The sequence below is a fragment of the Podarcis erhardii genome (assembly GCF_964252035.2).
Source record: "Podarcis erhardii genome assembly, chromosome: 8".
Taxonomy (NCBI): Eukaryota; Metazoa; Chordata; class Lepidosauria; order Squamata; family Lacertidae; genus Podarcis; species Podarcis erhardii.
Window position 1 is genome coordinate 28,779,980 of NC_138499.1, and position 27,590 is coordinate 28,807,569.

At 41.6% G+C, this 27,590-nt stretch overlaps 1 protein-coding gene across 1 annotated transcript in view; it reads left to right on the forward strand.

The window, feature by feature from the left end:
* Positions 1 to 2,755: 2,755 nt before the first annotated feature.
* CNGB3 (cyclic nucleotide gated channel subunit beta 3) overlaps positions 2,756 to 27,590 on the forward strand; it is a gene marked incomplete at its 5' end in the record, with an annotated part of 53,204 nt that continues 28,369 nt past the window's right edge. The window contains 4 exons of the mRNA XM_081874991.1: positions 2,756 to 2,895; positions 21,622 to 21,773; positions 24,567 to 24,773; positions 25,497 to 25,705. Coding sequence (XP_081731117.1) covers positions 2,756 to 2,895; positions 21,622 to 21,773; positions 24,567 to 24,773; positions 25,497 to 25,705 — 708 coding nt within the window. The remainder of the gene's footprint in view (positions 2,896 to 21,621; positions 21,774 to 24,566; positions 24,774 to 25,496; positions 25,706 to 27,590) is intronic.

Sequence of the window (27,590 nt, forward strand, 5' to 3'; positions counted from 1 at the left end):
ATACCTTACAGCTTTTCCACTTTTACCTTCTCCTGCAGCTTTGCTCTCTTTCTTTCAAGCAGAGAAGAAGCACTACAACACTCTATTCAACTTAGCAGTGTTCACAGTGGATTTTAAAACACAGTCATCTTGCTTCACATAAAATGGAGTCTCTCCTTCGCTAGATACATCTCTGGTGACCAATGTTAGCCAATCACATGAGCACTACTAGAGCACTCTCTATAATTCAGTTACCATCCAATCAACCAATCAACATCGCAGTGCATAGAAGCATTTACAATTTGAGTGAATTCAATTACTATATTTAACAAGCAGCGACTAGAAATATGTGTGTGATTTTTCAAGGATGACAGATTCCCCCTCCCTCAGGCCCTCCAAGTGTCCCTATTTTCCAGGGACATCCCTGATTTAGAGAAGCCATCCCAGTTTCTCATTTGATCCTGGAATGTCCCACTTTTCCTTAGGATGTCCCTTTTCTCATTGGAGAAATGTTGGAGGATATGGAGTTATCCGACCAGTGAGCCATCCTGTATAGGGAAGTTTTAAAAAATGTTTACTGGGCAACCCAGTAGGATATGTGGGGTATAAAATTATCATTATGGAATGGGATGTCCTTATTTTCATTGGAGAAACGTTGGAGGGTATGCTCCCTGCTTCAAATAACACTAGGTGCATACTTAATATATTGATACTTTGCACTGTATACACTTAGCTGATTCTCTCCATTGTTTCCATAATACTCAAGATTCTTCTAAAGACAATTCAATCTGATTTAATCACCATTTTCTTCATTTGCTGTGAGAGGAAAGAACACAATAAAATATTCCTTAATACATTTCATCAGCATTAATGTCAGCAATTAACATTAGAACTGATTAGTAAAATGTAGAAGTTTGATAGTTTCAGATAGCTTGAATTCCTAAACAGAAGTATGTGTAATGTTGAGATATATGAACAAATTACTATACCTTCTAGATTTATTTTTTAAATCCTGTCTTTTTTCCAAGGGACCCAGAGGAACATTTTTTGGTTCACAACCCACCTATGAAGCAGGCTAGGCTGTGACATAATAGACTTGGCAAAGAGGAGCTTCATACATGGACCATTTGCCATGTCAAAATCTGGCACTCTACTCACTGTACCACATCCCCTTCATAGGACCCGCAGGAATTATTCTAAGAACTTTGCCACAAACAAAGCATATTGTTCCCAAACTGGCACACCCATAGTGACCTTGACTAGCATCCAAGCGCCTCTTAAACTGTAATCCTCCACCCACTTTCCCAGAAATGATTAAGAACTTAATGGGACTTCCTTCCAAGCAAAAGGTGCATTGGATTATGTGGTTCTGACAGTTTCCTTGAGTTTGAGGAGGGGTTTCTCAGGCTGCGTTACGAATAATTGTGGGAAGTGCTGAGAAGCCTGTCATATACTCCTTTAGATATCATTCAATCACTGGAATTCAAGGTTGTAAACCAATATTGACTTGTTACTTGTGGACATGCAGCATGGACTAAGTTTTTCCCCCCAAGTGTTTTTTGTTTCAAACAACTATTTTGACTTGGCAAGCAAACTCTTTAGGTGTGAATAATAGTAATGGTCATCAAGGCTTTTTGACTAACAGTGACGAACTCATGGCACTTATTAAGACTATGTCTGCTTTAGGCAAAGTATCACAATGATATCACAATGACGATGGTTTCATACCATATATATTTTTAAGATTAAAGTTAAAATACGAATGAAAATTAATTATAGAAATTAATCATCTCAAGATAGCTAAATGTCATCTTAAAGGACACTTTCTCCGTGACTCATTTACACACACCCTCAAATTTGCATTTCATACCTATATTAACAACTGTTTTGTTTAAGGCTGCTCTACATGCTTTTTGTGGAAAAACACAAATCCAAGAAAAGCAATGAAATGCAACAGCAATTATTAGTGTGACAATAATCATATCTCATAAACGTCACTCTGTCAGTATGACTAAGTCATGATATACCTGTGGGTGATATTCTCAATTTCACCATCTCCTATGAACATTCATTTGAAAAGCGGGGGGAGGGGGGACTTCTCCAGGCTCTTTGAGCCCACGATTTCCAATCTTATCTCTCCAATCTTTTAAACTAAAACTACCGGTATTTGAAAATTCAAAAGTTCCAGAACTAGCCCAGCACCAGGTTTCTTGGAGAAATGCCATTTCATTTTCTTAGGAAAAAAATAAAGTGAATAATAAATACATCAGAATGAGTCCAAGTTTTTAATAAAAATAAGAGTCGATGCAGTTGAAGGGCCACATCCTATTGGTTTTCCAGTTATGCCTGTAATTGAAGTAGCTAGAATGTTTAATTAGGACCAAATATAGCCAAGTTCAAATTCCTAGTCAGTCATCAGCTTCACTGAGTGACCATAGCTGCTTATGCACCACACATTTAAAGTACATGACTTCTTCTGAAGAATCCTAGGAACTGAAGTTATCTCCCAGAGCTGCCATTCCCAGCTCCCTTAACAGATTGTGATCAGGTGGCCTGCTCAATCTGAAGCCAACTTTTAGGCCCCTGCTCACTATCTTGCTTGCTCTCCACCTTCTGGTCACTCGTTATCTTTAAACCTGGCTTGGGATTTGATTGTCTTTCAAATAGAAGGTTTCTTCCAACAGAGCACTGCCCTCTACAGTTGAACCTCCATTTGCGTAACCCTCTGGTACGCAATAAGCTTTTCTGACATCAGCTTTCTGTAATAAATGCCTTAATGGTTATTATCAACCATCTGGTTTTAGATGCAGCAGGGCCTCCAGAAAAAGAACCCGACCCCCCTCCAGCTGACAAGCCTGGTGAGGCAACACAACAGGAAGAGGCACAGCTGGTCAAGGAGAAAGAAGAGACAGCTACGTGAGTAACAGTCCTAAGAAACTGGTAGTTGTCATTCATAATAAATCACTGGCACTAACGATATGCAAAGATGTGAGGATCAGGCCATGCGGCTCCACAAACAAGGATTCACTAGAACTGATTCCCAAAAGAAATGACAACAGGTGCTAAACGTTCTGGAGATAATGGATATATTTTAACCCTATACTTATTTTTGTGGGGGAGTGCCATTAAAAAAAGAAAGTGTCACAAGAACACTGTTGGTTTAGACATTTGAGAAAGAGGTTGTCCATGAACTATGTCATTAATTCTTGTAGAAATGAGGGTCTTGCTGCTTTTGCTCCTCTTGTTTCCCAGTGAATGCATTGCCGGAGCCAGACTGCAGTGAGACCCGTTCTGCTTTGCAAAAATTAGGGGACTGGTTGGGTCCTTTGCAAGGCCAGCAATACCAGTAGGTCTTCGTCTGGCCATAGGATCAACCTGTGCCACATGGTGGGCATTCTGCATTGAGAAGTTTATAATATATCTGTACAGTCACAGAAACAGAGACAAAATACACAACCCACAACTAGTTTTTCACCAGATTCATTGGTTCATCTTGGGCAGTGCAATGAAGATGTCATAAGCAGTAAGCACAATCTTTTCCATCTACAGCAGGGATGGGGAACCTGTGGCCCTCCAGATGTTTTGGGACAACAATTCCCATCATCCCTGCCCATTGGTCATGGTGAGAATGATGGGAGTTAAAGTCCAACAACATCCAGTGAGCCACAGCTTCCCCATCCCTGACCTACAACAGATTTCTTTGTCCAGTAAACATGCCTTTCTGTAATATTTATGGGGTTGTATCCAGCTTTTATAAGGGACGTGGGTGGCGCTGTGGGTTAAACCACAGAGCCTAGGACTTGCCGATCAGAAGGTCGGTGGTTCGAATCCCCATGACAGGGTGAGCTCTCGTTGCTTGGTCCCTTCTCCTGCCAACCTAGCAGTTCGAAAGCACGTCAAGTAGATAAGTAGGTTTCCGTGCACTGCTCTGGTTTGCCAGAAGCGGCTTAGTCATGCTGGCCACATGACCTGGAAGCTGTACGCTGGCTCCCTTGGCCAATAAAGCGAGATGAGTGCTGCAACCCCAGAGTCGGTCACGACTGGACCTAATGGTCAGGGGTCCCTTTATCCAGCTTTTACAAAGAATGTAGAGGGCAGGTAATCTTAAAGACAGACAAAAGGGAAACCAAGAGAGGAAGGGGGGGGAGAGAATGCTATTCTGCTCAGAATGCTATTCTGTGGGTTTCCCATAGGCATCTGAGTGGCCACTGTGAAAACAGAATGATGGAATAGATCAGTGTTTAGTCTGATCTAGCAGGGTTCTCCCTTATTCTCTTATAATGGTGTCCACCTGAGAGGAGCTGGAACTGAGTTCTGGAATACTGTGTCCAATTCTGGGCACCAAAATTTAAGAAGGATGTTGAGCAGCTGGAATGTGTGCAGAGAAGGGTGACCAAGAAGATCAAGGGTCTGGAAACAAAGCCTTACAAGGAGTGCTTGAAGGAGCTGGGTATGTTTAGCCTGGAAAAGAGGAGACATGATAGCCACCTTCAAATATCTTAAAGACTGTCACATGGAAGAATGAGCATGCTTGTTTTCTCCTGCTCTGGAGGGTAGGACTCAAACTAGTGGCATCAAATTATGAGAAAGGAGATTCCGACTAAACATTTGGGGGGGAAACTTTCTGACAGTAAGAGCTGTTCAGCCGTGGAACAGACTGTTAGAATTGCTGCTCCATGATTGCAGTCATGGGATTGTTTCCTTCACATGACAGTATATGGTTTGACTCCACAGAGTGGGAAGTGACAGAGACAGGATGTTTGTGTTACTGTGTTCCGTGAAGTGGGACTATTGTCCTTTGTCCTTTTTCCCTTTGCTGCCTGATGCTTGAGAGAGAGGGAGCCATGTTACAGTGCTCCATGTGTGTTTATATGTAAATAAAGTAGATTAGCCAAAATGTTGAGTTGCTGAGGTCTGTCACGCGAACTGCGCAGACTCTGCAGATCCCTAAGTGTGCCGATGTCTGTTGGCATCGGTCGCTGTGATGTTCGGGCTGAAGAAAGCTTTTGAAGCTCCCGAACGATTGACCAGGAGGGAGGGAACATGCCAGTTGGACATGTGTCTCTGCCAGGGTCCTACTTGAGTGTAGGACAAGCTTCTGACACAAACTCCCACGAGAGGTGGTGGACTCTCCTTCCTTGGAGGTTTTTAAACAGAGGTTGGATGGCCATCTGTCATGTCTGCTTCAGCTGAGATGCCTGCATTGCAGGGGGTTGGACTAGATGACCCTTGGGTCCCTTCCAACTCTATGATTCTATGAGTTCTGGCTGGGAGGGGGGGAGCCCTGGTTGTACTCTATGCCAGTTATATGTACCTAGGCTTAGTTATAAACGATGGGTTTGGACCAGGGAGTTGCTTCATTTATATCCCACCTCTTTGCCTGACATGATAGCAGGACTCCAAGGTGACTGTCAGTAAACAAGAATACACAATGTTGTTGTTTTTTTAAGTCACTGGCAAATGAATGGAAGTTTGAGAGCGGATGGGTGGGTGATTTGAAAAGTCCGCTCTCCAAGCCTCAGATGCTGTTGCTGCTGCTCCTGCTGCCACAAATCCAACAGCTACCCAAATGTGTTTTGGTTCCCTGCTCGCCATTCATAATGCATCACTTTCCAGAAGGTCCATTATGGAGAGATTTGCTCTTTTTTCGTTTTCTAGTGTATCACCTCTGGATGGAGAAGCCAATTTGTTATCCTGTCAAATGACTCACTTAGCTTCTGACAGACAGGGTGCTCACCCCAGAATATTCCTCACAGTCCATTAGCAAGAGAAATTACCCATTTTGGGGTGCTTTCCATCTCAGTACTTTCTCATGTTTAAATATACAAAATACATTGTGATTGATATTAGCAATGGTAGACAGGCATAGCCCCCGTTTGTCTGGCCACATCTAACTGTCATGTCTAAAAGCAGTGGGCATATATGAATGGCTGATGATGCTGAATAACTGAATGATGATTGAGCAGCAGAAATCCTTTAATGCCAGCTTCCTAATGATTTGAATCAGGATTCACTTTGAGACTCGCCTGTCTATTAGTATGTTGTTCCTCATCTCTGCTTCTTCCTTTAATAACAGTGCAATGGCTATTCCGATTAATAGCTTTGCAGGACAGTAATAATGTTGTCCTTGGCATCCTGTGTGTGATGAGATGAGGGTGTCATATATGGAATCTCTTCAGAGTAGGAACAGTAAGATCATCATATCTACATATACAGGAATGTGAATCCTTAATAGCAGGGGATCAAGAAAAATATAACCATCTCTATTGTAACGGTTTTCAAGATTACTCTGAGGTTACACAAATAAACTTGAACTGTAGACTGAATTACAATCCTATATTGGGCGCATTCACTGACAAATGTATAAGCTTTTGGAAAATAAATAAATAAGTGAAATGCACGTAAACATGGTATAGAATTCCATGATTGGTGGGCAAGGAAACCCCTGTCATTTTGCTTGTTTCCTGGTTTCAGGGGGGGAAACCCTTCACTTATTAATAATTTAATTTGATGATTCATTCACTTTTCCTGAGATTAATTCATACTAGCACATAAGGAATAGAAAAATACAATACACGCAAGCAAACATCAATAGATTCCAATGTTAAGCTACAAAACTCAGAGCTGACATTCTCATTTAACGACAATTGGTGTAGACTTATTAATTGTGGCCATCTGTGCAGTGGGTCTTCTGCTACTTTATCGGTATGTTGTAAATATCTGAAAGGAAACGGCAAGAGAACTCAGATTTACAACTCAGAGTATTGTTTTCTCTTTAATGCATGCAGAAAGTAGACCACAGAAGTGTTGTGGAGCAGAAATGATTTTGGTTCTTTATTGTAAATAAATAATATTGTAAATCCAAATCCCCTTGTTGGGAAAATAGAGGAAGATGTTTGCAGACATCTATATTTATTTGGAACGTCCCCTTTATAGTATTTTTATACCATAAAGAAGGCTGATCGCCGAAGAATTGATGCTTTTGAATTATGGTGCTGGAGGAGACTCTTGAGAGCCCCATGGACTGCAAGAAGATCAAACATATCCATTCTTAAGGAAATCAGCCCTGAGTGCTCACTGGAAGGACAGATCGTGAAGCTGAGGCTCCAATACTTTGGCCACCTCATGAGAAGAGAAGACTCCCTGGAAAAGACCCTGATGTTGGGAAAGATGGAGGGGACAAGGAGAAGGGGATGACAGAGGACGAGATGGTTGGACAGTGTTCTCGAAGCTACAAACATGAGTCTGACCAAACTGCGGGAGGCAGTGGAAGATCGGAGTGCCTGGTGTGCTCTGGTCCATGGGGTCACGAAGAGTCGGGCACGACTAAACAACTAAACAACAATACCTTATTATTGTTATTGTTTTATATCCTGTTCTTCCTCAAAGAAGTTCAGGGTGGCACACAGAGTCCTCCAGAACCCATTTTACCCTCCCAATAACCCTGTGAGGCAGGTTAGGCTGAGAGAGGCTGGGTCTTGAGGTCACCCAGAAAATGTATAGATGCATACAGGAAACTCAGAATTGATCAGCTATGTAAGTGGATGGTAGGAACATAGAAACACGGGAAGCTGCATTGTATTGAGATGGACTATTGGCCCATTTAGCCCACTGCTGTCTACACTGACTGGCAGCTGCTCTCAAGGTTTCAGACAGGGGCTATTCCTATCCCTACCTGGAGATGTCAGGTGTTGAACTTGGGACCATTTGCATGCAAAGCAGAGTCCTCACTACTGAGCGAAAAACCCTCCCCACCCCAGCAATGAAGCAAATAAATAGCCTATTAAAATAAGCTCCTTGTCTTTGCTACACATGTAGATTTTGCACAGTGAATATAGAAAAAAAAGTCAGACAGAGACCTGTGAGGCTCAGTCTGGCCTTTGTTTCTTGTCTAGGGATGCTTCCACATCAGGCATTTTGTGTGGAATTACTGTGCCTCCTTCATTCCCTTTCTGTGGGGCATCCATACGTCGCTGTCATCTGACCTTGTCCTTCTGTATTTCCCCTGTGTTTCTTCTGTCTTTTCTCAGGCTGCAGAAAGTCTGACCCTTTCCCTCTCTTTTTTTAGAAGAACAGAGGGTTGCTACAATCTCTGCCTGTGTTGACAGCCATGCTGCTGCTCTTCCTTCTTTCTAAAATGTCAGGATTTCATGGGCAGTTCGGCACACTTTTTTCAGCAAATGTAAAATGCCAGCCTCCCCCCGCCCCTTGCGCACAAACATACTGAATCCAGATTTACCTACTTCAGGATAAATCCCTTTAAGTCAGAGCAACTAAAACCTGTTGGCAGCAACCTATTTGTGCTATCTGAATGACTCGCTTAACCCCTATCTGGGAGCACCCTTTATAGGCAACTCCACTTGCAGTTTACAGCAGAGAAGCAATGATACATAGCCCTAGGAGCTGCCTGTGTGTATATCATAGCTGTCAACTGTCCCTTATTTGGCGGGAAAGTCCCTTATCCTAGGGCTGTGTCCCGCTGCTGTCCCTTATTGATGATGTCCCTTAAATTTCCCGGGTTTCAAAGGAAGCAGCTCCTCTCCTTCCCTTCCTGCCAGCCAGGGAGGAGGGAGGCTCCAACTGTGTTGCTTGGCTGCTTTGCTCACCCAATAAGGAGTCTAAGAACGACTGGGGGGTGGAGCTTGCATGCCTTGTGTTGATCAAATTGGCAGCGTTGCCTGGGGACTCGCCTTTGCTCAGCGCTTCCCAGCGAAGAGGTGACAGTGGTTTTCCTTGCTGCATCCCCTTTGCCGGGTTGCTGCACTGTGGGAACCACCACTTGAGGCTTTGTTTGGCTGCTGGCTGGGTTTTCTGCCTTTGAGGGGCTCAGAAGTTGAACATACCTGTGTTCAGAAAATCCCTTATTTTGGCTGCTGAGCCCTTATTTTTGAGGCTGCTGGTCCCTTATTTTCAAATCTGTAAGTTGACAGCTATGGTGTATATATGTGTGAGAGGTGTGGACCGTGAAGCTCACAGGCAACCTGCAGACCATAATACATGACCTGTTGGTGAGCAGCACGCAGCTCACACCCTCCAAGGGTCCTCCTTTTCCAGGGACAGTTCCGGATTTACAGAAGCCGTCCCGGTTTCTGATTTGATCCCAGAATGCCCTACTTTTCCTTAGGACATCTCTATTTCCATTGGAAATATGTTGGAGGGTATGCTAGGAAGTCCCTGTTTTCATTGGAGGTTATGGAGTTATGCAACCCTGAGCCAAGGAGATAAGTAACTATACAACCTTTAGAAGACATCTGAAGGTCGCCCTGCATAGGGACTTTTTACAAAAGTTTAATGTTTTATCGTGCTTTTATATATGTTGGTAGCTGCCCAAAGTGGCTGGGGCAACCCAGTCAGATGGGTGGGGTGTTGTTGTTGTTGTTGTTATATAGTGTCATTGGAGACCATGCCCAGTTGGTGGTCTAACTACTTTAGTGAACAACGCTGAAGGCAAATACATCATAGATAAGGAACAATGGCAGTTATTTTGGGATGGGAGCCTTTAGTCCTTTGCTGTCCACTATTGATATATGCTGAAATCAGAGTAGAAGGAGGAGATAGCTTTTGAATCTGTTTCAAAGTATACAAAGCATGGGAGAGGGAGAAAGTCACCACATCAGTGAGGTAATTTAAAAATCCACCTGCGGGATTAGCTAGAGCGATGGCATAGCCAGCTATTACCTCAGCAAGGAAGGGGTTGAACAGCCTACACAGGCTGACCATATGTCCCGACTTATTCAATCACAGAGGAATTATATAGCATAAATGGAACAGGCATAAAAACTTTACATGCCTCATTGCTTCTCTTTTTCAGCTGTGTACTGTCTCTTATTAACACAGCCTTTGGACCGAGAGCTTTTAAATTCCACAATCGGTGGACATTTTAATTTTTTGGTAATGTTCATTTCTTCATGGAAAAAAACAATAATTGTCTTTACAGAGTTACACCCTTAACGAGATAGAGGATTTCAGATTCTGCACCCCACACAGATTTTCTGTATATCTGAGCCAAAATGAATATCACCCACGCAAGCCAAATTTCCAAGTGAAGAGGTGAGAGGATTTGGGGGCAGCCTTGAAAATTTTAAACCTTCAGTATTGCACGGTTTTTCATAGTACAGGAAGCAGGGTTGTTGGATGCTTTTTTATTTCCCTTTTTCAAAAAATAAATAAATCAGGTCATCACATTTTTTTAAATACATAGGGCACAGATGAAATTATAATAACAACCAACTCTTTTCAGCCCAGAACCCTACAATTTGGTTTAAGATTTTCTGTCTGGAAGCTGCCGTTATCTCTCTTTGAATTATTAGGACCTTCCAAGCATGTGAAGCAATAAGCTGGCTCTACTAATTATTCCTGAAAGGCTCATTAAAGGTGTTTCAGACTGAACAAGGTTAATCATCCATTAATAGAAAAACCATGTGACATAGCTCCTCTGAATTTCTGTTAAATAAAAGTTTAATTGATTGGGTATATGTTCTTCACACTTTCTCATACCTTGTTCATGTCACAAAACTAGTAATTAAAATAAAATATTATTCAGAGTTTAATTGGATACCTGAGTTGGAGAACTGTATGCATTGCATAGCCATGGAGTGGTTTTCATTCCTTAGCTCTATAATGAAGATTAAAGGATTCTCAACCTGTTGTGACAGCCTAACTAAGGAAATTTCCATGACAAACCTTTAGCTGTAGCAGAACAAAATATCTGGCTGAATACATGTATTCAGTGGACTTGAACTATGGCTAAAAGCTGACAGAGTCCATTCAATAGTCTTGTAGCACCTTAAAGACTATCACACTTAATTTATTTGTGGCATATGCTTTCATAGTCTAAAGTCCACTTTGTCTGGTGTGTGAAGCAATTGATCACCTAAATAATAATAATAATAATAATAATAATAATAATAATAATAATAATAATAATAATAATAAATTTATACCCTGCCCATCTGGCTGGGTTTCCCAAGCCACTCTGGGCAGCTCCCAACAGAATATTAAAAACACGATAAAAGTTCAAACATTAAAAACTTCCCTAAACAAGGCTGCTTTCAGATGTCTTCTAAAAGTCAGATAGTTGTTTATTTCCTTGACATCTGGTGGGAGGGTGTTCCACAAGGTGGGCACCACCACCGAGAAGGCCCTCTACCTGGTTCCCTGTAACCTCACTTCTCACAATGAGGGAACTGCCAGAAGGCCCTCGGAGCTGGACCTCAGCATCTGGGCAGAACAATGGGGGTGGATAGTAGGTAGGTATAAATTGCAAAAGGCAAGCAGACAGATGGGTTCTTCCCCCTGCCCTCCAAAAAGCAGGTCAAAGAGCTAAACAATGGAACTGGTAGCAGATGTGCTGCATTTCTGTGCAATTACTACAAGATTAAATCAAATCATATACATCCTTCACTTTACTCCACTCAGGCATGCAAGAAGCCTCAGAGTTGAAGAACACATCCTAGTCTGGCAAAAACCATACCGTCTGACTTTTTCATACCCAAAAACGGGATGTGTGTCTTCTGGGACATGCTCCCGAGGAAGTCATACGACCCACACCTCACTCTCGCTCCCCAAAGAGCACTTTTTCAGGGGGGGAGAGTGCAGTGTGAGAGCATGCAAGATCGCAGCACCCAAAATGGCCTCCGTGATCTCGCATGAAAAAACGGGATGTCCTGTTTTCCCAGGGCACTTGGCAGGTATGCAAAAACATGTATGGATGAGGCAGAGCTAGTGCAGGGTGTGGCTTTGGAAAAGTCCTGAAGGCCTGCTAGAGAGGCTTCCGGGGGGGGGTGTCACATTAAGCTCCCATGCCTGATCAGCTGTGTCTTGGTTTCATGGCCACCCGTGTCCAGTTCTATTACTTCTTATGTGCTATGTAGTAAATAGCAGTATTGGCTTAATGACAGTTTTGATGAAGAAAACAGTGTGGAAGAAAGGGTTTGCTTCTCTGTAGATATTAATGGTATATGCATCTGATGAAAGGGGCTGTGATGCTGCCTTATACCACAATCAGTTTGTTCAGATTTAAAGCACTGCTGTTTGGAGCAACTGACCAAGTCTCAGGAATGTATGACTCCCTGATACTATATTTGGATAATGCTCGTACCCTGCCTGTACTTCTCTTCACAAGGCACCAGGTGCTCAGACCTGGAACTCTAGCAGTGGAACCCAGTCATCTTGTTCTACTTGTTCAGCTTGCTAGTGGAGGGACCGTCTAACCTCATCTCTGCTGCTCTATGGCTTCACCACCACAGAGGAATGAGAGGTGGTAGTACTGCTGTTAGCATAGCAGGGATCAGCTGACACAAGGGGCTGATAGGCTTCCACCTGCTTCTATGAAACTGCTGACTTGGTCTGGCACCTTTGCTCATCCAACCACCAGCCCAGTCTCTAACCTCTTTGAGTTAATGGACGATCTGTGATCAGAGCTTGAAGGATGTAGCCCACTAGCAACTTCATAAACCTTCTGGGTTTCCCACCAACCTGTTTGCCAAAAAGAGGGGAGCAAGACAACCATAATATGTGGCTGATGCACTGCATTCATCTTGGTGGTCACGAGTTGTATGGACCTCTATTAGGAGACTCCTATTGATTTAGACCAGTGTTTCCCAACCTTGTGCCTCCAGCTGTTTTTGGACTACAATTCCCATCATCCCTTGCCATTGGTCTTGCTAGTCAGGGATGATGGGACTTGTAGTTCAAAAACAGCTGGAGGCACAAGGTTGGGAAACACTGATTTAGACAATGGCTTGGAAATAATGTGAAGACCTAAACGGTGATGTATAGCCTGCTTTAGCATGCCTGCAATCTACTTACGCTCAAGAGTATCTATGATGTTGTTTAGGCTCATAATCGGAGCTACTAAACCAGCAATTAATTATGCTATTAATCACTGTGCTTACATTAATTATAGCTCAGAGGAATTGCCTGGTAAAATGAAAGTCACATCCATCTAAATTCAGCCTACCTGCTGGAGCATGAAGCAAGTTTCAAGATACCGTATTAATTTTGTGATGCTTCAAAAAGAGAGAAAGAAAGGAAAAATGAACATGCTACCACCACTTTGTGGGCCTATATTCAAACAAACTATAGGCATGTTCACACACATGCTCTAAGTGTGGATGGGGGCAGTGGCGGAGGAAGAGGAGTGCGGGGGAGAGTGCACCGCCCCCAGCAGCGCGATCCCAGTGGGGTGCCATCGTGGGTGCCTCCCACCCATGCTGGGTGCCACGCCCTCGCAGGCAGTGCCCCACACACCTCTGTGCAACCAACAACCCTGATAAAGTGGGGTCCCTGGTTGTGCAGAGAAGTCTACTCATGTTTCAGTGAACATAAGTAGAAGTCCCATGAATATCTTTCCCATGTAATGTAGGGAAGATCAGAGACTCTACACAAGAAGACCTTGGGGCTGGGGCTTGCATGTGTGCCCTGTTCATCACCCACACTTTGACTATTCAGGCAAATTCCTGAACATACCTTTTGTCTCACTACCATCTGGATCCATCCTAGTGCAAATACTTCCAGCCTTATTCCACAAGCATGCAGGGAGTACTCACATTGGTTCTATGATGTAGCTCAAGGTGGCATTCACAGTGTCCCCAGATAGTATTACATGCAGGCACTGCCCACGGCCATATTTGATACAGTTTCTATAACCTGTGTCTCCATTTAGCACTGTGTTCTGGAACCCATTAATTTGTTCTCCAAAGTACTCCCCTCTTCCCACTTTGAAAAGTTTGTTCACACTTTGGTTCAACCTGCAAACTCAGACTGTTCAAAGTTGAAGTCTTGTAGCAGAAACCTGGATTCGCCACTTCTTTCTCAAGATACATAATTAAAAGAAACTTCTAATACTTCTGCTTTTGGATTGTCTACTTCAGTGGATATAGTAAGACATGGTGCCTGTCATGTGTAGGAAAGATGCACAATGCTTAGCCTCCTTTATAATCACTAACTGGGACTTCCCCAAAGACCTCCGTAATCAAGCAGAGATATAAGGGATCAGGCTGTGCTTAAGCTGTTCCTGGACCTAAGTCATCAAAAGCCTTGTAAATTAATACAAGAACATTGGAAACTGGCCCAGCAGTGTAAGCATGCATTTCCAAGTTTTGTTCACGAGCTGCTCCCCACGCAAGGTGCACATCATTTTGCTTATCGCCAGAAGATGCTAACACATGCATCTTATTAGGAGATGACAAAAGAAGGGAGGGATAGGTAATGGAAAGACACAGAAGTGTGAGAATAGAGGTCAGTAACCCAATAAGCATGGGATGATGTAACTATACACATGTATAGAATAACATTATCCTCATCCTTCCCCGGCCTGGCCGAGACTGAGAAACCTTTTCTGCCAAATAGTGACAGAGTTTATGTTATGAACTGCACGCCCGAGCTAAAACTGGTTGAGCCCAGAAATCTCACATTTCTTTTGGAAGGATTATGGATTAGAGAAAAAATATTACACAAATGTATGTTATTGGGATACACTCATCCTGATCTATGACTCATTAAGAAGGCCCTTTGGCATTCAATATTGGATAGCCTCAATTTATTACAAATCAGCAATCACAACAGAAAATATTATGTTTGTTTACACTTGAACAACAGCCAGAAAATCCATCATGATAAACTGCCTTAACGAGAATACGATTCCTTCACTTTGAGAAAAGGCAGGGGGAAGCAGACGCACCATTTTAGACTCGCAGTTCTCAAAATGTGAGTCAGGAAGGGCTGCTCTTACTAAGCCTGCTGGTCCCCAACTGTGTTTTCGGAGCCCATTAGTGTGATTCGAGGGACCAAGAGAGTAATTATTCAAATAAATGAAGGTGCTTAGAAACGTGCGAATCCAAAACAAAACTTAAATTTGCTGAATGTCATATTGCAAGGCTCACATTTATTTGGAAGTAAAATCAGCATTGCCAGCTCTTGAAATAAAAAGATTCTGGTACATGGCTAAGGTCAGGTATTTGGTCTCCAAAGCAAGTCTGGGAATGAGTGGATCCAAAAGGGAGAGTTTACCATTTTAGATGTTACTTCTCCTATAATGTACAGAATACTAGGGAAATGCTGAAGGGAAGAAATAGTTTAGAGGCAGGTGTCAGGGAGGGAGAGAGGAAAAGCCAAATGGATTACAGAAAGCCTCCAAGGATCGTGGGAAGCAGCTCCTCCTCAGCGGAGGAGAGTAACCACGCCTCCAGTGGAGAGGAGCTGCAGGGCTCGGAGGAGGCGAGGCAGTGCCAGGACACCTTGCCTGGGCAAAGTGGGGAGGAGAGAGGTCCTCCGTTACCCATGCCCTCCTTGCGCAGTAAGCTTCCACACTGAGAGGGAAGGCGCAGACTGGGCGTCAAGAAATTACTTTGCTGGGGAAGGTTTAAGGACCGCCCACTCACGGATTCTGCCAGTGAATGAGCCAGCCACGGGAGAGTGGCGCTCTGGACAGATAAAGTTTATTTTTGCAGCTAAAGCATGGCTTTACAGCCGAGCAGGCAGGTATTTGCCTGCTTGCTCTCGAGCAACCACTTGGAACCTTTACAGCAGGGATGGCTTTTCTCCTTGTTTTCTCAGCAGCAGGCCTGAAAGCAAACAAACAGGACCATCCCAGCTGGCAGTCCTAAAGGAAGTCCTATTAGATGTTAATAGGGTTCATATCCAACTAAAAATGGCAATGTTCGGGCTGCCAACTTCTGTGCCTTTGGATCAGGCTAGAAATGTGTACAAAAGGTTAATGTTTCCCATTTAAACTTTGTTAATTAAGTCATTAGTCTTATATAATTGTTTAATTAAACCATATAATTAATAAGTGCATCTTTTAGGAGCAGGAGCTTCAGACAAATTGCATGACTCGGCCATCGGTAAGACCGTGCTAGGAAGTACACACAGACTCATCCAAGGCACAAAGGGCAGAGAAGCCAGCTTGTTGTTCTGCTATTTCAATATAAAAGAAAGACAAGGAAAATAATGAGAAAAGAAAACAGTAATTAAACTCTTTTCTTTCAAGCTGATTAGTTAAGGGGAAATTAAGGGGAAACTCATCAATAATCCCCCAATCACACTCTACAGGAACCAGTAAAGCTATAAGGATGCATTTAAGTAATGTTGCAAGGACTTTTGATGGGAAGAACCTGCTTGTGAGTAAACATTACAGAAGAAACCTGGCACAGGGAATGGCATTGCTACAGTGCAATATTGCGCTTTTTTGATTCTGCTTCCCACTGACTACTGAAAAACCTAAAAGGACAGCCAGCAGAAGTTCCCCCTGTTCCAAACTCTGTTCAGCAGGAATTTGACTTATATACCACCCTTTTTGGCATCTGGGTTCTGCTGGGTCACGTGAACAAGCTGAAAGGGGTTTGTAATACCTGTAGATCCCACTCTCCAGAATGCCCCTTTTTTGGACTGAGCACCCACTTAGCTGGGGGAGGGCAAGTGTAACCAGACATGGAAGCCCAAGATCCACCAAACTCTCTCATCCAGGCAGATCTTGGGTTTGGATTATGTGATTAGTGTGGCAGGAGCTCAAGATCTATTCTGCATCTTCTGAAGATGTAGGAGAGAGAGAGAGGAAGGTTGGATGTTTTCCCCTTCTGGAAATTTGTGTGTGGGAAGATGTGCATTCTGTAGGCATTATGGGCAGTGCTTTTTTCCTTTAAAAATGTTTAGGAGTACTCCCATTTTGACTCATGAAAATCACCATTTTATAGTTCAAATCGGAAAAAAAATACAATAAATTGAAAAAAGTACAAGGATTCACAAAATGCTTGGGGAATGCTTAGGGGAATGCTTACCCCTGCATACCCTCAGAAAGAAAGCACTGATCATGGGCATCTTTCCCTTTCAGACAAGACCCATAAAAGCGAATAGAGAAATAGTCAGGCAAACAATTATCTGCATAAGCTCTGGGAAGGACAATCTGGTAGAGAAGACTAAGCTTAGTGCCCTTCCATAGCTTTCATGTAATAATGAACATAGACACCTTTATTTCAACATTTATGGTAGGGAAGTATATATTTTCCTAAGAATTTCAAATGACAAAATAACTCCCCCCCCCCCCGAGCTGATCACTCAAACTCTTCCCCTGCTTTTGAGTTTAGTTCTGTGGACCCTAGAGATTTTCTATTCTAAATATTTGGTTACTCATCCAGACTAAAGCCAATCTATCATGTGTTTATGATCAACCCATTTTCATATTAAGTGTATTTTCTGTCTTCTCTTAAAAATACATTAACATGCTTTACAAATATTTAAATTAAACACAGGCTGCCTTTCACAGCTGAGTCTCAGCCCTGTTTTGGAGGTTGCCCCAGTGGAATTCCTCTCACATCATTAGAGAATGGGGGTTAGGAAGAGGTGCAGCTTCAGTGCAGGCTGAGCACAATCTAATATATCCAGTCAATCTGAATATTCCATATGACTATGAAGTCAGTTTCACAGAGAATGGATTGGGTTGTTGTTTTTTTACAGAAGGGTTGTGTTTCTCCTCATCCAAGACACACCCCTAACAATCATGGAAGTGTCAGAACTTAACTATCAAACCAGCACCTCTCAGCTGTGGGAAAAGCTAAGCATATGTGTTTATTTGTGAAAGAGGGGTGTGTGCAAGCATACACATTTCCTCCTCTCCAACCTGTCTCTTTTATGCATCAGGCCAGTTGTGGGGGACACAGAAAGGTCAAAGTGAATTGTGGGGTAGGTTGGGAGGCAAGATTTTTCGTCATATGCTATAAATCTGAAATAAATACAGTAGAGGTCCTGATTCTCTAACTGCAAAGACCACCAGGGTTCTTCTAACTATGTCCTGGGAGGCCCTCTCTAAACATCAACTCTCCATTCCATAGTATTGTTTCCTGAGTCCTAAGACTGTTGTACAAGTTGTTGACTATCTTTGCAGATTAAAGTTGTGCATTACGCCAATCTTAATTCTGTGCTGCACATTCATAGATTCAAATTCATCCCTTTACCTTGCCTCCTCTCAGTTGCTCCAGGTACTTGCCTCCATTTCCATCTCACTTAACGTTCATTCACACCTTACACTGTACACACGTACAAGCTGTCTCTACACAGGTAGAAATAGTTGTCTGAAATAGATTACACATGTAGTTTTATACAGTTCATTTATTGTGCACACATGTACACAAGATGGTGTGCTTGTTTGTTTGGCTTAAAAAAATTAATCAAAATGAACATTAACACTCGACATGAAAACATTGATGGCACACTACCAGCTCTTCCACTGACACGTGAAGAAGGGGTGAGAAGAATAAATAAGCAGGGGGGAGAAAATGGGGCAGCTGGACAGGGGTGGAAAGAGGTCACCATATGATTGACTTGAAGACCCAAAGCCAGACTGGCCTTTGCAAGCTATGTGTACATTAAAAGCATATGTAGATGTCATGAATAGTTCCATATAAAGTCATATTTGGCAGAGACAATGCTCAAATGGGAACAATTGTTCATATATGTCATAAAGAGTCCACCAAACAGCTGCAAAATCCTCAGTGTTCTGTGTTTCCACTTAATAATTTCAAGTGGTAGGCGAGCTTTTCCAGAATAGCAATGTTGACACTTGTACACTTCTTGAATGTTTAGTTACAGAGTCAGGGAGGAGAAGGGCAGTGAAAGTTTAGGAGAGGGGCTGTCTGATCATAGCTAGAAGGGGCTCCTTTTATTATTACAGTGGTACCTCAGGTTACAAACACTTCGGGTTATAAACACTTCAGGTTACAAACTCCACTAACCCAGAAGTAGTACCTTGGGTTGCGAACTTTGCACCAGGATGAGAACAGAAATCGCGCACCGGTGGTGCGGCGGCAGCAGGAGGCCCCATTAGCTAAAGTGGTTAAGTGGTTAAGAACAGACCTCCGGACTGAATTAAGTTCGTAACCCAAGGTACCACTGTAAAAGCAAGGCACACAGAGAAATAATAATAATATAATAATAATATATTATTTATACCCCACCCATCTGGCTGAGGCCCCCCCCCCGCCACTCTGGGCGGCTTCCAAACGAATGTTAAACACACAATTTGTGCCTTACATGTGAACAGGATGAACATGCGAATGATATCTTCATGAGGACCAAGCGGGTTTCCTTCCTGGCAGACAGATGAAAGATAATGTGAGGAACATAATAAATATTTTGGAATATCTGACAGCCAGGAATGAGAAACGAGCAATGTTAATGTTTGTAGATGCCGAAAAGGCATTCGATAATGTGTCATGGGACTTCATGTTGAAAAACTTAGAATATATGGAAATGGGGAATGATTTCTTTAATGGAATTAAGGCAATATATACAGAACAAAAGGCGAAGTTGATAGTAAATAATGTGATAACAGAAGAAATCAAAATATCAAAAGGTACTAGACAGGGTTGTCCGCTCTCACCTTTATTGTTTATAATGGTCCTGGAGGTCTTTCTGAATTCAATTAGGAAAAATGGAAAGATAAAGGGGGTGTCATTAGGCCAAAACGAATATAAAGTTAAAGCCTTTGCCGATGATTTGGTTATAATGACGGAAGATCCGATGGATAGTGCAACTGAAGTGAGTGTTGGAAGAAATTGAAAAATTTGGTGAGGTGGCGGGTTTTATATTAAACAGAAAAAAAACTAAAATTATAATTAAAAATATGGAACAAACAATTATGGAAGTGCTGCAACAACAGATGGGTATTGAAATTGTTTAAAAAGTTAAATATTTGGGAATATGGTTAACTCCAAAAAATATTGACCTATTTCAGAACAATTATGTTCCAGTGTGGAATGGAATTAAGAAAGATCTGGAGGTATGGGGAAGGTTAAAACTATCCTTTTGGGGTAGAATTTCAATGATTAAGATGTTGATGCTACCAAAGATGTTATTTTTATTTCAGATGATCCCAATTCTAAAAGGAGTAGCGATTTTTAAGGAATGGCAAAGAGTGATTTCAAGATATATCTGGCAGGGCAAAAAGCCGAGAATTAAATATAAATTACTAACAGATGCAAAAGAAAGAGGAGGCTTTGCCCTGCCAGACTTGAAGTTATACTATGAGGCATCATGTCTTTGCTGGATAAAAGAATGGATAAAACTTAAGAATACAAAACTCCTGGACTTAGAAGGATTTGATAACAGATTTGGGTGGCATGCGCATTTATGGCAAGAGAAGAAAAAGGGTTACAAATATTTTGAAAACCATATCTTCCGGAAATCGCTAATTGAAGTATGGGACAGATATAAAAATTTATTAGAAATGGGGGTCCCACATTGGTTATCCCCACTTGAGGTTATAGGAGTTAAGAAAACTAATATGAGGAGTGAATGGATTACTTATGGAGAACTAGTGGTGAAAGAAGGAGAGAAATGGAGACTAAAACCATATGAGCAAGTAAAAGAACATGTATATGATTGGCTGCACTATCATCAGATAAATGATATGTTTAAAAAGGATGTGAAAGAAAAGGGGTATAAAGAAAAAGATTCGAAATTTCAAATAGAAATTATTAACAATGACTGTAAGATAATCTCGAAAATGTATAAAATTTTATTGGAATGGCATACGATAGATGAGGAAGTAAAAGTGGTTATGATTCAATGGGCCAGAGATTTAGGATACAATATAGATATGGAAGATTGGCAAAAAATATGGAATGAAAATATGAAATTTACAGCGTGTACTACGTTAAAAGAAAATGGTATGAAAATGGTATACAGATGGTATATGACACCAGTTAAATTGGCAAAAATGTACAAAACTTGTAACAAATGTTGGAAATGTAAAGAGAAAGAGGGTACATTTATTCATATGTGGTGGGAATGTAAGAAAGTGAAGGGGTTTGGGGAAATGATTTACAATGAGTTAAAGAAAATGCTGAAATATAGCTTTGTAAAGAAACCAGAAACCTTCTTACTGGGAATAACTAGAAAAGATATAAATAAGAGGGACTGTAAACTCTTTCAGTATGCAATAACAGCAGCGAGAATATTGATGGCTCAAAAATGGAAACAAGAAGTACCGACCTTGGAAGAATGGAGAATAAAACTAACAGATTATGTGGAACTGGAAAAATTAACTGGAAAAAATAGATTTCAAAGGGACCACAGGTTTTTAGAGGACTGGGGAAAGTTCAGAGAATATTTGAAAACTATATGTGAAGAGCAGACAACGCCAGTGTGTTTTAAAGAAGCTTTGTGAAAAAATAAGAAATACTGTAAGAATGTAAATGAGGGGGAAAATTTCTTTTTTTTATTTAAAGGCGATATTAGAATTAAGGAATGTGAAGTTAGGAATTCAACTACGGATGATTGTTAGAGGAATTGAGGGAGGTCTAAAAAGTTAAAATATGTGATGTGAAATTTGTACGATTGGAGATTTTATGGAAAACTTAATAAAAAATTTATATATAAAAAAAGAACATGCGAATGATATCCCCCCACCATCACATTTAATGTTGGCCCCAAAGTTGCAAAGATTGGAGTTTTCCAGCATCTGGTAGGCCACAATATGTGGATGTTGTGCATGCCTGACCCACCAGACCACTGGTGGGTCAAGACAATGGTTCCACTACTCAAGACTGAGTTGGGGTGAGGTTCATCCGTTTTATTATTACTTGCCTTCAACTGTTTTTACTTTTCAAAGCACTGTTCTCCTTCTCTCTCTTCCCACATAAACAGGACAGAGAATACGCGACCAGGAACCCCCATAAATGAATATGCTCAAACTCAGCTTCAAGAAATCATCAAGCAGATGCGAGAAAGGACAGCTATGTATAAAGAAAAACTGAGTGACCCAGTCATCTCCTCTCCTGAGCCCAGTCCAACAGCAAGTAAGTTCATTTGTATAGTTGTAAACTCTCAGAACATATTTTGTATAGTCAACCATCTACCTATATCTGCATTTAGTTGTGTTTGGTTCCTTTGCTATGACTTGTGGCTGATTCAAATAAAGATTTTATCTCTCTAAGTTCATGGAAACAAATTGCAGCCTCGCCAACACTTCCACTTGTCCTTTGCCTAGAAGGCACAGGTCTGAGTGGTTTTCCACTTGACCCACACTTTTTAGGCACAGGTCTGAGTGGTTTTTCCTTTGCCCGTCACTTTCCCCTGGAAAACCTGCTCTTTAGCGCTAAAGTGGAACAAACAGCAATCCGCTGAAAATTCAATTGCCATTTGTTCCGATTCAGTGTTAAAGATTGTGTTTCCCAATGGGAAAGCAATGGGGCAAAAGGAAAGGTGGATAAGCCCTGTATCACACCTACATGTGCTTGAATTATTCTTGAATGTAATAAACTGGCACTGTCATTCAAATCATTACACTGGTTTATGCTTCCTAAGCTGTATGGGTCAGCCCTAGACAGTGTGTGAACCAGGAAACCAAATATTAAGTCCAGAAACCCATGTTTTGAAGACTACCCAGTGCTTGACACTTGCTCTGTTTTTGCAACTCCAGGAAGAAATCAAAAACTGGAGATTGCTGAGTGAGTAAATTACACAACATTTGGGGCATAAACATTATCTTGCAATTTTATTTTTAAGAGATACTGACATTGACTGTAATACACTAAGCCACAGCAGGATATGCATCTCACCTGAAATCAATTAACCACTGTATTTAACAACTGTCAGAAGAAATCTGTATTTCTTACAATGCACAATAGACAGAAGGAAGTGTATAGTTGGCACATTCTGCAGTTCATTGAAACTGCTGTCTGCTCTTAAGCTAAATGCAATAAACTGGACAAATGCACTGGGGTGATTGAGATAACAGCAGCTTATCTATTTCCTTATGCTTGCCAAGAAAAGTAGAAATCCGAGAAATGAAATATCAATATTTCAGCTTTATGGTCCTGCAACAGAACCCTTACACACACTTTTCTTTCCTAGATTTTGCCAGTAGCAGACCGTGTGGTGGGGCAACAGCAAGGTTAGCGCAGTGCAAATGCGCCAGCAGGTGCACTAGATGGTACTACTGGTGCGCTTGCACTGTGTGAATCTCCCCATTGTCTTTCCCCTCCCCCTCTACCTCCTAGTAAGCAGCAGCTATGCATCATGCTGCCTCACTGGATTTCTGTCTCTCTTGCATTCAGGCACACCTACAGCAGAAATTAAGATACCTTGTGTTTATTAAGTTAATAGAGCAGGAGGGAGTCCACCTTACTGGCCTGGCCCCACCCCCAATATGAACATCCCCACCAACTCCATCCCTTTGACCTCTGCACATTTGACAAAGGTCTTAAGGAGGACCCTAGACACCTACAATTCACATGATGAGTTTAATGCCCAATTCATTTGATGCTTTTCCTGGGCAGGGAGGCAGTTCAGGGGCGGGGGGAGCTGGCTTATTTTCATCAACATGTTTTGAATCAGCACACAATAGCCAATCATGAGATTAGGTCTGGCATACTCTTCACATCCCGATTAACAATCAGATGCCGAAAGTTTTGTAACTTTTTATATCCAGAGCTGCTCTTACCATAAACGAACACAAAGCCGTTGATTTGAATGAAGTCCAGAAGGAATCCTACTTTCTAGCCTCATGTCTTATTCAAACTGGCAACCTTGTACAGAATGCAGTGCTATTTTTTTTCTAGGAAAAGAGGTGCCAGAACTCACCATGAACGCTTCCCTTGTTCTCTTATAATGGCAATGGCGCCCATCTGAGAGGCGCCGGAACTGAGTTCTGGTGAGTTCTGGCTGAAACGAAGCCCTGAACAAGATGTATGGTCATCATGCATCTTGCTGAAAGGAAATGATTAAAAAAATACATTTAAATGCATTTCAACTTTCATACCTAGGACTCGTATCATCATGGTGTAGGGAAATATTAACACTAATAACAATATTAGTTTTAATCCTCACCCTGCCAAACATGTTCCTGAGGCAGAGTGGATTTTGTTGACAGTTGTTCACAGAGTGCAGACCCGCCAAGTGTCCCTATTTTCCAGGGATGTCCCTGATTTAGAGAAGCTGTTCCAGTTTCTGATTTGATCCCAAAATGTCCCACTTTTCCTTAGGATGTTCCTATTTCCATTGGTGAAATATTGGAGAGTGTGGAGTTATCCAACTCCCCCCCCCCCCGAGCCATCTGAAGGGAAGTTCTGTACAGTGGTACCTCGTGTTATGGACGGGATCTGTTTCGAAAGCCCATCCGTAACGTGAAATGCCCGTAACTCGAAGCACTGTGTCTGCGCAGGCGCACGGCATGATTTGGTGCTTCTGCGCATGTGCGAAGCATGATTTAGTGTTTCTGTGCATGCACAAGTGGCGAAACCTGGAAGTAACCCATTCCAGTACTTCTGGGTTGCCGCAGGACGTAACATGAAAAGATGCAACATGAAGGAGATGCAACACAAGGTATGACTGCATAGGAAAGGGATTTTTAAATGTTTAATGTTTTATTATGTTTTTATATATGTTGGAAGCTGCCCAGAGTGACTGGGGAAACCTAGTAAGATGCGTGGTGTATAAAACAGTAAAATTATCATCATGGAATGGGACGTCCCTATTTTCATCGGAGAAATGTTGGAGGGTATTCTAGCGTATAACTCTCTGTAGCTTCAGATATCTTTGTGCATTTGAGAAACTTGTGTGCAATGCTGCTTCTTTGGAAACTTCTCTAGCACCCAAAAAGACGGCGCCACCCCCTCCGCCAAAAGAAGAGAAGAAGGAGGAGAAAAAAGAGGAGAAAAAGGAAGAGGAGAAGAAATCAGAAGAAGCAAAACCAGAGGAGCATTACTGTGATATGTTGTGCTGCAAATTCAAGAGGCCGCCCATGAAAGAATACTTGAGGAAAATGAAGCTACCAGAAAGTATAGATGCATACACAGGTAAGCTGAATGCCTTCTTACAGGAAAGAGCTGATGGCAGCTGTAAATACGACAAAATTACTGGCAGTTCATACTAATTATAAAGGCCTCTGTTGACATAAGTTAGGGTTGCCATATTTCCAGAAGTAAAAAATCCTGACACGAAAGTTGTTGAGCTTTTTTGAGGGGAAATCGCCCAAAAGCATGGGCAAAGAGTGACACTGAAACACACACTTCCTGGTTCTGTTGGCAAAAACCTGGACATTTTCCCAGTTTTTCAATATTCACCCCAGCCCGGAAATTTCTCCACTTCAATCCTGGGCATGTCTGGGAAATTCCAGATGTATGGCAACCCTGCATAAGTCCTACTGTTCTGTTACACAGACAAGTAGGTGGGTTGGCACTAGTCACTTATTGTATTCACTGGTGAAATTAAGAATGTGCCTTGCCAATTCAATCCAAAAGCCCAGCCCAGTTCATCTCAATTTTTTCAGCCTTGGACTCACCTTTAGCTAACCTGAAACTTGTGACCCACTACTAATTTGAGGACCAGCTACAAGAAAGTGGCCTGCTCAGTCAATGCTTGGTACACAGCTTAGCCAACACGTAAGATGTCGTTGGGTTTTTGAGTTGTAATTAAACTTGATATATCCTTGGGCATTTTATTTATATATTGAAGGCGATGTATTCTCATGCCAAAAACAGGAAGAGTAATTTTAAGGGTGTGTTTTTTGTTTTTTCTAGATCGTCGCTATATAGGATGGCTGTTTTTGGTTACCGTTGCTTATAACTGGAACTGCTGGTTCATCCCACTGCGATTAGTATTCCCATTTCAGACACCAAGCAACATGATATACTGGATTGTGGTAGACATCTTATGCGATATCTGCTACGTCTGTGATCTGCTGATATTTCAACCCAGAGTACAATTTGTGAGAGGTGGAGATATAATAGTAAGTAAAGGTGGGCAGGGAGGTAAGACACAGAAGAATCACACAATAAGTAGACCCCGTAATGTAGCAGGTAATGTTGGATTTTGACCAGAGGGACCTATGTTCCACTCCCCACTCAGCCATGAGCATGGGCCTCTCTAGTCTAAATTAATGTGACTATTCCTATAATAACTGGCCATATGTAATACTGAATATGACAGGTGAGTTAGCAACAATGTCTGGAGGCCCATGAGTTCCCCATCTGTTCAGTAGAACACATGAGTCTTTAATAGTGTGCATTTTTTAAAATAAAAAAGATATATATGTTGCAGCAGATGATTTTCAAATCTATATGATACAGAGTTTGAGAACTACTTTTAAAAATGCAACTTTCCTGCTTTCTTGATGCATCTTTCTTTTCCACTTTTTACTATGGAAAAGTAGTTCAGCTAGGTGAATAGGGAGATATCTAGCTACCATAAAGGTATGTATGATAAGAATTAAGGAAAATAGAGGGATTAACTTTTATCCATTTTGTATGCCGAGGAAATTTTTTCCTTTCCTTTCCTTTGATTTGATTTATTACATTTCTATGCCGCTTTTCATTCAAATGAATCGCCAAGCGGCTTGTAAACAATAAATAACATAATAGAACATCACAAATACAACATAAATTGTAATGAATAATTAACAAAATACGATCAATAAAACACTATTAACAAAGCAACTAGAAAAAATAAGCTAAACAGCACAATTTCAACAAAAGGCACATTAGAGGTTTCACAAAGTACTACAGCATTCATAACCTATAAACCAATATTTAAAAAACAAACTAAGCACTGAAGAATTCATACACACACACTCCACCCCCATGACTCATAACCTTCCACTCTATTCAGTTCATTAAACAGCACATAAACATAATGCCTGTGGCTTCTAGGAATGGAAGGTGGAGCAAGGCAGGTGCCTGGTGACAAGCACAAAGTCTTTGTCATCACTAATAAGTATAAAGAAACCTCCTTCACATGAAGTACTGAAGAATGCTCAGGTGCACAGTTCTGGTTAAACACAATGGGAAAGTCTGTAGCTTAGAGGTAGAGCTCCTGCTTTGCATGGAGAAGGTCCCAGTTGAACCCCTGATCAACATCCCATACCCTTTTAAAATGTGGCTCTTTTGGGAGGCTATTACTGGGTAATTGCTTTTATTTTAATTTTATATACTGTGATCTTTTTATGTGAACCGCACTGAGACCCAGGGTGGTATATGTCAGGGAACTGCCATCAGCTCAGAGGCGAGAGGGGGAAGGGCAGCTGGATTACAGAGAGCCTCCAAAAATCGTGGGAAGCAGCACTTCCTCAGTGGAGGAAGGAAGCCCCACCTCTATTTTATTTTTAAGAATATTTTTTTATTAACCGACCAATCACATCAAATCAAACCAAATTACACAAATTCCAAATTACACAGCCGAATTTTAAATTTTTGTTGGGGGTACTCATATTTCAAGTTCTGAAGGGAATCCAATCAACTTCTTGCTTCTTACTGCTGTTTTAATGTCCACAAATCTAACCTTATGATGTTCACAGTACTATCCAATCCTTTCTTATTGTTTTTCCACATCTCTTGTTGTTATTTTCATATATTTTTCCTTTCTCTTTGTGACCTCTGATAGTCTCCACAAGCTGGTTAGAACATTTTGTAATCCTGCGTGGATATATTTTTTTTTATCCAGTAGTCATATCCAGACATTTTCCATATAACATCACTTCCATACATCAAAACAGTCTTAGCGTCATTAATCTTCACCAATCTGCCTCCTTTCTCAAAAGATTCTTCCTCCCGGTTATAAATCCTTTGGCAAGATGGTGACTCCGAATTAATTGCTGCACCATTCCAAAAGCTCTTATT